The sequence below is a fragment of the Oryctolagus cuniculus genome, chromosome 6, assembly GCF_964237555.1.
Source record: "Oryctolagus cuniculus chromosome 6, mOryCun1.1, whole genome shotgun sequence".
Lineage (NCBI taxonomy): Eukaryota > Metazoa > Chordata > Mammalia > Lagomorpha > Leporidae > Oryctolagus > Oryctolagus cuniculus.
In genome coordinates, this window is record NC_091437.1 from 21,214,264 (window position 1) to 21,228,169 (window position 13,906).

The 13,906-nt window shown below is 37.2% G+C and overlaps 1 protein-coding gene across 4 annotated transcripts in view; it reads right to left on the reverse strand.

Moving 5' to 3' along the window:
- KIF3A (kinesin family member 3A) overlaps positions 1-13,906 on the reverse strand; it is a 63,375-nt gene that overhangs the window by 12,594 nt on the left and 36,875 nt on the right. The window contains exons 9-12 of one of the 4 annotated variants that reach the window (XM_070076090.1): positions 7,647-7,745; positions 5,720-5,791; positions 3,643-3,651; positions 501-657 (exon numbers count right to left, since the gene is read on the reverse strand). In XM_070076090.1, coding sequence (XP_069932191.1) covers positions 501-657; positions 3,643-3,651; positions 5,720-5,791; positions 7,647-7,745 — 337 coding nt within the window. The remainder of the gene's footprint in view (positions 1-500; positions 658-3,642; positions 3,652-5,719; positions 5,792-7,646; positions 7,746-13,906) is intronic. The other 3 variants (XM_070076092.1, XM_070076091.1, XM_070076093.1) reach the window with 3 other exon arrangements.

Here is a 13,906-nt window from a genome sequence, read left to right on the forward strand (position 1 = left end):
ACTGGCCCAGTGCTGGCCTTGGTGGCTATCTGGGGAGTGAATCAGCAGATGGAAGATTGATCTCTGTGTGTCTCTAATTCTGACTTTGAAAAATAATAAATCTTTTTTTTTAAATGAGAATCCTTTATATTCAGTATTGTACACTGTTCTCCTGATTTCATTTCCAAAAATTTAACAAGAATTTGAATCACAATTTCAAAACAGAAATATAATTATTTAACATCTCTAACAAATTATACCACTGGGTAGTATTAATTCAGGACTCAATCCATAATTCAAATTCACAGATTTTTTTTTTTTACTCCCACACAGAGATGAAATAATGAAAACAGAGCTAATCTTAGAAATATATCACATACAATAGGATCTTCTATCTAAAACAGTAACACTGGAGATAAAAAATAAAGCTTTTCATTACTATTAAATTTTCCTGCTTATATATCCTATGAAAAACACTAGAAATTTAGATCACAAACCCATCTCAATTTAATAATACTCACTGGGCTTTAAGAAGATCTTTTTCCCGTTTTTCTAATTCAGCTCTAGCCTTGTTTCTTTCTTCTTCTTCCATATCAAGCTTTGTTTCAAGTGCTTTTCTCTCCTCATCAATTTTTGCTTGCATTTCAACCATCTTATCTGGGGAAACTTTCTTTTTACCTATTTGAGTCATTCAATTGCAACAATCACTAAATTAGTCACTGTTTTAGACTTATAAATTATCTTCAGTTTAGAAGTGCCTATACTCCTCAGAAACACAAAATCAAATATCAGCATTTTAAAGAAATCAAACCAATAATACCCTTCATTTCTATTTGTTATGTTTTTACAATAACTTTTTAACTCATTGCTACATTCAAACTATTATCCAATTGTGCCATGATAACTAAGAAGAAAAGTATGAGAAAGAGAAGCAAAATAGATGAGCAGAAACAAAAGGGAAATAAAGATAAACAGAAAAGTCAAACAAAAAATTTTTGTTCCCCAACATTAAAAAAATCAAAATGATTCTTCAATTACTTTTTCCTGATAACCAAGCACAAAATCAAGCAGCTTCTCAAAATATCTTCCCCAAAACCACATAAAGTATATAAGTCAAAGTTATATAAAAGTATAAAATGCACAGATAAAAATATCAGACAGAATTCATATGAAACAGTTTTTATTTTTCAGAGTTTTCTAAAGTTTTTATTTAATAAAATTACTTAAAAAGTACTTTATTTAATAAATATAAAAAAAAAGAAATTCTACACTAATTATACAACAGTTACATAGCAATGACCAGGTAACTCACAGGGGGTAAGCTGTCATGCTAGATCATCATAATCTAAACGAATAACTAAAATAGCTTGTTCTTATGCCAACTCAGGATCCTAAGTCTTCCCTAAGTCAGACTAAATATGCTAAGTACTGGGACCGGCACTGTGGGTAAAGCTGCCGCCTGCAGTGCTGGCATCCCATATGGGTACTGGTTTGAGTCTCAGCTGGTCCACTTCTAATCCAGCTCTCAGCTACGGCCTGGAAAGGCAGGAGAGGATGGCCCAACTTGGGTCCCTGTACCTGTGTGGGAGATCCAGAAGCTACAGGCTTCTGGCTTTGGATCAGCCCAGTTCCAACCACTGTGGAGTGAACCAGTGGATGGCTTCTCTCTCTGCCTCTGCCTCTCAGTAACTCTGTATTTCAAATAAATACATAATCTTTTAAAAAATATGCTAAGTGCCAAATATCAGTAGAAACACTGCTAAATAAAAAACCCGGAATACAGCTCCCATGGATTATTTGGATTATAATGTCTATCAGAGTGTTTTATACATATTTAATTGGTGGATGGATGAAAGTTTATTGATGAATTTCAAAATTCTGAAACTCAAGAGAAAATGAAAACTGGCTTATTAAGCTAGTTCTGAAAACAGAATCAAAGACCATTCATTTCTAGTAACACAATTTCTTAGAAACAGACATTCCCTCAGAAACCCAAACCTTTCATGGAATTGGTCTGAGGCTCTCCTGAAATCTGTCATTTTTAATTTCTTTCCCAAAGGACCATAGAAGAAGAGATATACCAGCAGAGTTTATAAACTGTTAATGTCTCCACTCAAACTCCAATTCCTCCTGCTAGCAAGGAAAAAGAACTGAAAAATAATTATGATGGAGATACATATCTGAATAGATTCTTTCAGGAATCATGAGATAAAGAATGACTCAAAGGCTTTAACTCTTTAGGACAAAAATATAGTCTAAAAAATCCACTACCCTTCATCTCTACAGAGCTGTTAAGTCCAAAGCAAATCTAAGCCATAAAACAAATTAAATAAAAGTAAATAAAAGCACTGATCCAAATTCATGCTCTGGTATGGTGTGATTCATTGCATTCCAAAAGCCAGGATGTAGACCTGATTCTGTTGGTTTGTTTGGCACAGTCACTTGTATCAAATCTGATACAGTCAAAAAAACTTTTTTTAAAAATAATTTAATTCCTATTCCCAAAGGAATTCCTAGACAGGATTTCCCATCAGTATTACTATTTCTTAGAAATTTAAGGGAGGACAGTATATGCTTAGGTATATAATAAGTGCATGCATTTAAAAAACTGTAACTTCCTTTTTGTTTCAGATAAGTATTTAAAGAAAATGTTAAGGCAAAAATAATATATATATTTTGACATATATATTAATGGTATAGAGAAAATTAACAGATCAACTATACAAACAAGAATTTTTAGGCTTCTAATTGCTTTGTTAATAGTTAAGAAGTTTCAAAACCCATTAGGAGACAGTAAAACAAAAAGATTTTTAATGCAGAAGTACAAAACCACATGGCTATTGATGATTTAATACTAGGTAATTCAGTTTAGTAACTCAAAACCATTCAGGTAATTTTTTCAAACTGATGCTTTAGGAGTAAAAATCTTACCACCCTCTTATAACAGTTTCATAACGATCACACAAATGCTTCTAGGATTAGTTTAAGTAATATATTACTCTAGGCAAGCATCAGTTTGGCAAATCACTGTACTGCTTCCCAAATAATATTTTAACTAAATGTCAATATGCACCAACTCTTCAAACCAGGCATTTAAAAATGTTGCAAAAGTTAAAAGCCACTTTCATTAAATATTTTTTAATTCTGCATGACAAAAAAAATCAGTGAAAAATTTCAAGTAAACGATTAAAAAGTTAATGGTGTAAAGAACCTTTAATTGAGTCAAACAGAACTAGTGACATTTTAACTGTCCATGGCCACGTGCTCTAATAAAACTGTGAAGGTCAACTGGCCAAGGAAAGGACAAGGGAAGAAACTCAGGGAATACAGGGTGAATGAATGGGACTTTTATCGCAGGAGCACCACGGGCACAGGATATCAGGCATCTGACTCCTGACTTTCAGAGAAAATGTTTGACTATGAAATCATTTACATTTGTACTGCCAAAATCTGGTTTAATACAGCTTTAAGAATTTATGAATAAAGGAAGCTTTTTCTTAAAAAAAAAAAAAGCTGACACCAAAAGATTTTTTAAAATATAAAAGATGGATACTTACCTTGTAAAAAAAGTATTAAATTTTAAAAATATAATGTATTCGAATAACAAAGGTCTTTATAGGAAAAATAATTGTACCACGTGGAGTGCAAATCAATCACACCAACCTGCTTGATCTTGCAATAAGAAGTAGTAAGCAAATCGCAGACAGGAAGCGAACGCACAGAGATGAGGAGGAAAAAAGGAAAACATTATTTCTTTCATAAAACAAAGAAAAATGTATAATAGCATTCATTTATAGTATAAGTATAGAAATAAATCAAAACATTATCAAAACTGAAATAAAGCTCAAGTAAAAAGAAAGCATTTTCAACACAATGAGAGATGTGATTTAAGCAAGAACAAGATTAATTTAGTCTAATTTCACAACTCAAATCAATCTCAAGAGCTCACGTTCATTCCCAAACTCCTGCAAATGTAATTGTTCAGCACCACATGGTTATGCTGATGGTAGACATAGAATTGGGAATTTGTTAAGACCTGGGAAATTATTTAAAAAGGACAAAGCAGAAAATTAAACCAATTTTAAAAAAAGGTAAATTAAAAAAGCAAAATTCACATTGTTCACTTCCAAGTTTTCCCAATTCAATGTTTCTTCTAGTATAAAGATCCATATTACAGGTGTTCCCCACTTTAAGAAAATCCAACACAAAAATTTGAACCAACTAAACAGATTATGGTGATTTGCACTAAATATTTGGTTTAAAAAGGATTTAAGAAAGAATTTTTAAAGACAGCCAGTACTCCCAATATATTTAATTATCTAATTCGACTTACAAGCAATTTTCTAAATAAAATGAAGTACACCTGTGCAGTAAGATGCTTACATTCAATCTATCGGTAAATTATTAAGGATAACTGTAATAATTCTATAGAAGTAGATGCCAACTGATGATTCAAGCAACAGACACCTAAACAAAGGCCATTCATATTTTGTAAAGGGAGGGTACATACAAGTTACACACAGCAACCACATGCTGGGACAATCATCTCTCCACTTCACTGATACACTCACATTACAACAAAAAAAATGTCAAGTGCTAGGTAAGCAAACTGCAGTTAAAACTTGAATAAACTACAACTCTTAGCATACTTTTATTTAACTATTCTTTAAGAATTAAGGTAAGCTTTTAAAAAATTAAATTAAAATGCCTCCTACTCAGACATTTTCTTCTATTTCACAGGTTAGAATACAAAATTATACTTCCACAATGGTTTCTAAAGCAATTTCATATATTTATAAAACTATCCTCTGAAATTATCTTGGTAACTTGCTTAAAAATTGTCAATAGAGAAAATATACTTCCAATATTCTTGGAATTCTTCCTCTAAAAAGCTAAAACAATAAGCAATTATTTTTATTAGTTTGGAAAGGGCAAGTATACAGATAATGCTTTAAAAGACAGTAAGCTGCAAGCTAGTACAAAAAACTTCATTTCTCTTTTTTTCTGGAAATAAAATATAGATAAAATTAATACTTTTCAACTTAATTAAGGTTCAAGGAAATTCTTTGAGTTTGGAATAAGTCAAGATAGATGCAACATAAATGTTTTCATGTGGTTCTAAATTCTCCAATCACATCACAGAAAATGTCTTTAAATCTATCAGGTGATTTAGAAATAGGAATATGTGTTCATTTGAAGTAAAATGCCATTCAATTTCTCTGAACCTGCTTCAATCTTTACATTTTTCTTTATTTAAGAGACTTCAATCTTAAACTACTGCTAAGAATAGAACATCAAGGTATAAACTGTATGTTAACTGTATGACATGCTATAATGCATACAGGTGTACTTCCAAATGCAATCTGTACTTTTCCAAATGCAGGCTTTCTTATTGCATGTCCCTTATACTGACCAGGATTAGAAATGTATCATGAAACATAAAAAAAAAAAACCCGAATCATTCTCTTGTACAGCTTACTAGCTCTCGTTACATTATCTCAATTGCAAAAGCATGAATCTCTCTTCCATTGTCTCAAACATAAGCTAAAGCACATGTTTAACAATCACGGTTAACTGAAAGCAATGAAGGAGGGAGGGGAGCATCGCATGCTTTGTTCTACAGAGAAGTCCAACATGTTTTCTTCAAGGAATGACAGGAGCGGTGCAGCATTTCTCAATGAAGCCCATGGGTTATGGCAAAGCCAAAGCTCTGTTAGAGTATTTAAGAGCTACCACTCACTAGGCAAGAACTTATCCAGAGGTTTCTCTATGACAGAACATGTGGAGTCTGAACTACTGCTGCTGCTACTGCCTGGAAGACAAAGAAATGAGCCCAACGGGAACCAAAGAAAGAGGAAACAAGAAAATGAACACATATACAGGGAAAATTTCAGTTCCAGAGAAAGAATTTTCAAAGACAATCAAGCTTTGTTTTCAACAACCAAAACTTACTTTCTCTTAAAACCATTCGTGGTAGTCTATCCATTAGTCTCTATTTCGCAAACCTTACTGGGGGAATTAAAAACTCTATTCCTTTGAGCGTCTACCATAGGCAAACCCCTTTACTCACCTAAAACATAATAAATCCGGAGTAGAAATGACAAGAATAAAAAATAAATAAGTCATTGAAAACACTTAAGTCTACTTAAACTATTTAAGTTGATAAGTTAAAGGAATGGAGCCACATACAAAATTACAGGAATGATAAATCACCCTTCATTACAGACAGGCTGGTCCATTTCCAATTTTGCTGTCTCCCACCAAAATACAGAACTATCAAATATAATTATTTGTTTAAGGTTTGACAACAAACTTTGAAAAGACTCACTGAAAAATTTAAATTTGTAAGCACAGAAGAAATGTATATAAATATTTCAACATGTTAAACAGTGGCCATTTTTTATATTTAAAAAAAGTTTTAACCAATCTATGTTCTGCTTAATTTTGATAAAAATAATGTACTCTGAAAAAAGCCAGGTATAAACAAAAACTCATTTCTCTAAACCAGGGGCTGACAAACATTTTATACAAAAGGACAGATAGTGTTTTAGACTTTGCAGGCCATAGGATTTCATGTGAAAGCAGCTACAGACCATATGTAAACAAAGAAGCATGGCTGTTTTTATAAAATTTTATTTACAAAAACAGTTGGTGAGCTGGATTTGGCCAACACCCCTAAACCATGCTTTTCTTGTTGTTTGAAACTTGAATCTTAACAGTTCTTAAATTTGAGAGTCCTTATTAAGCAATAATGGATTTATTTTCAGCAAGATAATTTTAATAAGACAAGCAAATATGCACCAGCTTGAAAACAATGATCCACATTAATGGAAGAGAGAAATATTTAGAGTAAAAAGTTTGAAATGTAGGCCATTATGGTATGTCCGACTCTTCCGTATACTATCTAAATCCTTATGACAACACAATCTTCATTCAACTTGGTAACAAATGCCCCCACCACATTGTGGATTTGACAGTAGATTTTATAAAGAAAAATAATTCAAAAATCAAATCCTCATATATATTATTTAAAAAATTCACTGAATTCCTAACAGAGTTAAAAGCCTCTAGATAAAATTAAAACTTTTCGGCCGGCGCCGCAGCTCACTAGGCTAATCCTCCACCTTGCGGCGCCGGCACATCGGGTTCTAGTCCCGGTTGGGGCGTCAGATTCTGTCCTGGTTGCCCCTCTTCCAGGCCAGCTCTCTGCTGTAGCCAGGGAGTGCAGTGGAGGATGGCCCAAGTCCTTGGGCCCTGCACCCCATGGGAGACCAGGGTAAGTACCTGGCTCCTGCCATCAGATCAGCGCGGTGCGCCGGCCGCGGCGGCCATTGGAGGGTGAACCAACGGCAAAAAGGAAGACCTTTCTCTCTGTCTCTCTCTCACTGTCCACTCTGCCTGTCAAAAAAAAAAAAAAAAAAAGAAAACTTTTCATAACATTTTTAAATGGTGTATCCATTAATTATAGAGTTTTGTATTCTAAATTCTGAAAAGCAAAAAACCAGAACAAATGATATTTGAGTCAGTTATAAACAGAAGATTGGTATAGGAAAAAACAAATGCAAAGTTATGGAAACATCTTCCATTCTAAATGCTAACATAACAAAAATGGCAAAATAAATGGCATGCACTCCACTGCTCTAGGAACAGATATAAGGAAGACTTACCCCTTCTTTTTTTCCTTTTCTCTCCATCTTCTCCAACCTCACCCTCTTCATCATCCTCCTCCCCTGAACCACTGATATCAGAGCCCGATATTTCTTCCCCTGGGATAGAGATGTAATACAATGATTTTTATTCTGTTCCACGTCATGGGCTATCTAGGAAATGCCTGTATCAACTTTCTTCACTAAGTTTTGTTGCCTCAAACAACATATTTAAATGCTCCAACACATGCATCAGATATACTAACAACAGAAACAAATTAGTTTAAGACATTTCTAAATATATGTAAAAATTATACACTATAGTTAATAGTACGGTCTTTATAAAATATTACCACTTAGGGAATTATTTTCTTCTCAGTTTCCTGTTTAAGATTTTAAATCATTAATTTGCTCTGTATTTTTTCAAAAATATTTACTTATTTGAAAGTCAGAGTTAGATAGAGAAGGACAGGCAGAGAGAGAGAGAGGTCTTCATTCGCTGGTTCACTCCCCAATTGGCTGCAACAGCTGGAGCTGTGCCAATCTGAAGCCAAGAGCCAAGAGCTTCTTCTGGGTCTCCCACGTGGGTGCAGGGACCCAAGGTCTTGGGCCATCTTCTACTGCTTTCCCAAGCCAAAGCAGAGTTGAACCGGAAGTGGAGCAGCCAGGACTCGAACCAGCGCCCATATGGGATGCCGGGATTGTAGGTGGTGGCTTTACACCACAGCACTGGCCCCTTGCTCTGCATTTTTTTAAAGATAGAGTCTTTTAGGACTCTATCGCAAGAAACATCTCAAAAGAAGAAGGGCTTATTTGTAGAAACTACATATTAACTTAAAGATCAAGAAATTAATAAAAATTATTAAACTAACATTGAAAAGCACCTTCATTTTAGCTACTGAAAAATACCACTATCCACTCATAAAATGTCTAATGATAAAAAAAAAAAGCAATTGGGGGCAAGGCAAGTAACTGCATCCTCAGAACAAAGCTCACAAATATTTATAAGAAGAGAAAAATACTCAAGATTCAGGGTAAAATTCACAATGTCTGGCACCCAACCAAGAAATTGCCAAGCTGGGGTGGGCACTGGGCATAGAATTTAAGAGATTACTTGTGAAACCAGCATCCAGTATCAAGAGTGCCTGGCTTCAAGTCGCAGTTCCAATTCCAATTCCAGTGTCCTGCTAACGCACACCCTGAGATGCAGCAGTGGCGGCTCACGTAGTTGGGTCACTGCCACTCATGGAGAACACCTGGACTGAGTTCCTGGCTCCCAGTTTCATCCTGGCCAGTCCTGGCTGTTGCAGGCATTTGGGGGAGTAGTGAACCAGCAGATGGGAAATCCTTGTCTGTCTCTAACTCCCTCTTTGTCTTTTTACCTTTCAATTAAATAATTTTTAGTAAAGTAACTGAGGAGTAAAAAAGCAAAACACATATTAATCACAACCAGAAAACTATATTATAAATAAAGGATGGAAAGAGAACAGAATCTTTAGAGAAGGAAGTCATTAAAAACATTTTATTCTTTTTTTTTTTTTTTTTTTTTTTGGACAGGCAGACTTAGTGAGAGAGAGAGACAAAGACAAAGGTCTTCCTTCCGTTGGTTCACCCCCTAAATGGCCACTACAGCCAGCACACTGCGCCAATCCAAAGCCAGGAGCCAGGTGCTTCCTTCTGGTCTCCCATGCGGGTGCAGGGCCCAAGGACTTGGGCCATCCTCCACTGCCTTCCCGGGCACAGCAGAGAGCTGGACTGGAAGAGGAGCAACGGGGACAGAATCCAGTGCCTCAACCAGGACTAGAACCGGGGTACCGGTGCCACAGGCGGAGGATTAGCCTAGTGAGCCGCAGCGCAGGCCTCAAAACATTTTATTCTTAAAGCCTAGAAACACTGACATCTTGGTAGAAGTGAGCACATCGACTGCCCAAAACTAGATTTCTAAATAGCATTCTCCAATAAAGGGAATGAGGAAAAATGGATGATCCTAAGATTGGGGAGGGAAGATATAAGACGAAGCTAAAGCACTGTGTAGCATCAGATGTTTTTTAGCACTAAAAAACTTGATGGGAAGGTGCTGAAAGGATACAAAAAAAAAAAAAAGTTACAAAAACTCCTAAGGAGTTCTTAATAGCCAAAGTTGGGACAATTTAAACAAAACACATAATTACAGTGCAGGATTATAACCCACAGTACAGAGTCGGGGAGAAGAACTGGTCTTTTTCTTTTTTTTTTTTTTTTTTTAAAGATTTTATTTCTTTATTTGAGAGGTAGAATTACAGACAGTGAGAGGGATAAACAGAGAGAAAGGTGTTCCTTCTGTTGGTTCACTCCCCAGATGGCTGAAACGGCCACAGCGGCGCAGATCCAAAGCCAGGAGCCTGGAGCTTCTTCTGGGTCTCCCATACCGGTGCCGGGGCCCAAGCACTGGGCCATCTTCTAGTGCTTTCCCAGGCCATAGCAGAGAGCTGGATTAGAAGAGGGGCAGCCAGGACTAGAACCGGCACCACCGCAGGTGGAGGATTAACTATTGCGCCATGGAGCCAGCCCCGAACTGGTCTTTCTTCAACACAATTTCAAACATTAAGCATAAAAGGAATGATTAAAATAGAAATTTACCACTAAGCAAATGCCACAAAACTACTGCTGCAGGCAGGAACCACTGATGAGTGTTAAAACTCATAGTAGAGGGACCAGCACTGTGCATGGTAGTGGGTAAAACTGCCACCTGCAGTTGCTGGCATACCATATGGGCACCAGCTCAAGTTCCAGTTGCTCCTCTTTCAATTCAGCTCTCTGCTGTGGCCTGGGAAAGCAGTAGAAAATGGCCCAATTCCTCAGGCCCCTGCACCCATGTGGGAGACCCAGAGGAAGCTCCTGCTCCTGGCTTCAGATTGGCCCAGCTCTGGCTGTTGTGGCCATCTGGCAGTGGACTAGTGGATGGAAGACTGATCTCTCTCTCTCCCTCCCTCCCTCCCTCTCTGTAACTCTGCCTTTCAAATAAATAAATCTTTAAAAAAATAAAAGTAGTAGAAAGTATAGTGAGAAACGAGATCTCTGCAGTGTCTGAAAGTATCACCTCACAAGATATATATATGTATATATATATATATATAAAATGGAAAAATAATAGATCTACACTAAAGAAACCTTGCAGAGCAATTACAAAAAAAAAAAAAAAAAAAACTGTAGACAAATTCAAATTAAGAGGGGCCAGTGCTGTGCTGTAGTGGGTCAAGCCATGCCTGCAATGCTGGCATCCCATATGGGCACTGGTTCAAGTCCCAGCTGCTCCACTTCTGATCCAGCTCTCTGCTTTAGCCTGGGACAGCAGTATAAGGTGGCCCAATTCCCTGGGCCCCTGTACCCACATGGGAGACTCAGAAGAAGCTCCTGGCTCCTTGCTTCAGATCAGCACAGCTTCAGCCATTGTGGCCATCTGGGGAGTGTACCAGCAGATGGAAGATCCCTCTCTCTTTCTCTTCCTCTCTGTAACTCTGCCTTTCAATAAATTAAAAAAAAAATTCAAATTAAAGAACATTCTAAAAAATGTATGACCAGGGGCCGGCACTGTGGTGCAGTAGGTTAAGCCTCTGTCTATCATGCCAGCATCCCATATAGGCATCAGTTCGTGTCTTGGCTATTCTTCTGATCCACCTCCTTGCTACGGCCTGGGCAATCAGTGCAAGATGATTCAAGTCCTTGGGCCCCTGCACCACATGGGGGACCTGGAGGAAGCTCCTGGTTTTGGACCAGCCGAGCTCTGGCCACTGTGGCCATCTGGAGAATGAAACAGGGGATGAAAAACCTTTCTCTCTGTCTCTCCTTCTCACTGTAATACTACCTCTCAAATAAACTTTTATATAAATCTTAAAAAAGATATAATTTATGTATATATATAAATATATAAAACCAGTACAACTATAGAAAACCAGTACTCTTCAGAATTATCAGGCTCATGAAAGACAAATAAGACTGACGAACTGGAAAAGAATAAGAAGACATGAAAAATAAATTCAATTCAATATATGACCCTGGACTGTATCCTGTACCAGAAATAAAGGCACTGGAAAGATAACTGACAAGATCTGAAATTCTGGGTTTTTTTAAAAATTTATTTATGGGGCCAGCACTGTGGCACAGCGGGTTAAAGCCCTAGTCTGAAACGCCAACATCCCATATGTGCACCAGTTCTAATCCCAACTGCTCCTCTTCAGATCCAACTCTCTGTCATGGCCTGGGAAAGCAGTAGAAGATGGCCCAAGTGCTTCGGCCCCTGCACCCATGTGGGAGACCCAGAGGAAGCTCCTGGCTCCTGGCTTCAGATTGGTGAAGCTCCGGCCGTTGCGGCCATCTGGAGAGTAAACCAGCGGATGGAAGACTTCTCTCTCTGACTCTACCTCTCTCTGTAACTCTGACTTTCAAAATAAATAATTTTTTTTAAAGATTTATTTTATTTATTTGAAAGACAGAGTTACAGAAGGAGAGGTAGAGACTGAGAAAGAGATGTTCTATCTGCTGGTTCACTCCCCCAGATGGCTGCAACAGCCAGCACTGGGCCAGGCTGAAGCGAGGAGCTTCATTCAGGTCTCCCACAGAGGTGGCAGAGGCCCAAACACTAGGACCATCATCTGCCTTCCCAGGCCATTGGCAGGGAGCTAGATCATGATAAGAAGTGAAGCAGCTGGGACACAAACCAGCACCCATATGGGACACCAGCATTGCAGGCAGTGGCTTTACCTGCTACACCACTGCAACAGCCCCAAGATTTGAAGCTCTGTAGATCTATTAATAACACTGTGTCAATGCAAATTTCCTGGTTTCAATAACTGTACTAAGATTACATATGATAATGTTAGGAAAACTTGGATGAAGGGTATATGTGCAAGTTGTGTATAAGTCTAAAAGCATTTTATAATAAGTTTAAATATTCTTTTAATATTTTTGCCTAGGTTTTTTTGTTTCTTTATATGACCAATTCTATTAGAATATAAAAACAAATGTCCAAAGAGCACAAATAAAACAAAATGTTAAACAGGGTCAGTATCAGGGCCGGTGCTATGGCATAGTAACTCTACTTGTGGCACTGACATCCCATATGGGTGATGGTTAGCGTCCCGGCTGCTCCCCCCCCCCCCTTTTTTTTAAAAGCTTTATTTATTTTACTTGAAAATCAGAGTTACACAGAGGCAGAGGCAGAGAGATAGAGAGAAGTCTTCCATCCACTGGTTCATTTTCCAAATGGCCTAAGTGCTTAGGCCCCTACAACCACATGGAAAACCCAGATGAAGCTCCTGGCTTTGGATGAGTCCAGCTCTGGTCACGGTAGCCATCTGAGAGTGATCCAGCAGATGGAAGCTCTCTCTCTCCCCCTCTCTGTCTGTAACTTGGCCTCTCAAATAAATAAATCTTAAAAAAAAAAAAAAAAAAAAGGTCAGTATTACCATAGGATCCAGTGATTTCACATCTGGACATATACACAAAACAACTAAAAGCAAGTACTCAAAAACATGTTAGCACATCTATTTTCATGGCAGCAATATTCACAACAGACAAGAGGTGGAAGCAACCCAGGGATTCGTCACTGGATGAAAGGATAAACCCAATTTAGTATATACTCAGGCACACAGTGGAATATTAAAGGAAAAGAAATTTTAATACCGCAACATTGGTGAACCTAGAAAGCACTATGCCAAGTGACACAGGCAAGTCACAAAAAAGACATATACTATATTATTTTACATATATGAGGTACCTAAAATACTCAAATTAACAGAGACAAAGTGGAAGAGTGGTTACCAGGGATTGGGGGAAGGAAAGAATGGGAAAAGAGTATTTCAAGTAGCTTCTGTTTGGGATGCTGACAAGGCTCTGCAGCTGGATGGTGGTGAGAGCTGCACAGCAATGTGAATGTACGTAATGCCACTGAACTGTACACTTACAGTGTTTAAAGTGGTAAATTATAGAATGTATATTTTACCACATAAAAATGTAAAAAATAAAGTCAACCAAAAAAAGGCATGTACTCAATATTGACAAAGATAAGAAATAAAAAAAAATCTTTAAAACATACTGGCTATAAATACCACCTAGTGGTCAGATTTGAAACAACAATTTTTGCTATCTATGAGTAAAAATACTATCACTTAATGCTTTTCTTCAATAATCTTACTCAAGTTTTTTTAATCATCAGTTTCTCCAAATATTTGTGATACTGCCATCTCTGGATTTCACCTGTAATCTAACCAGGTTCCCATGGACTGCAAAGGTACAGTTTCAAA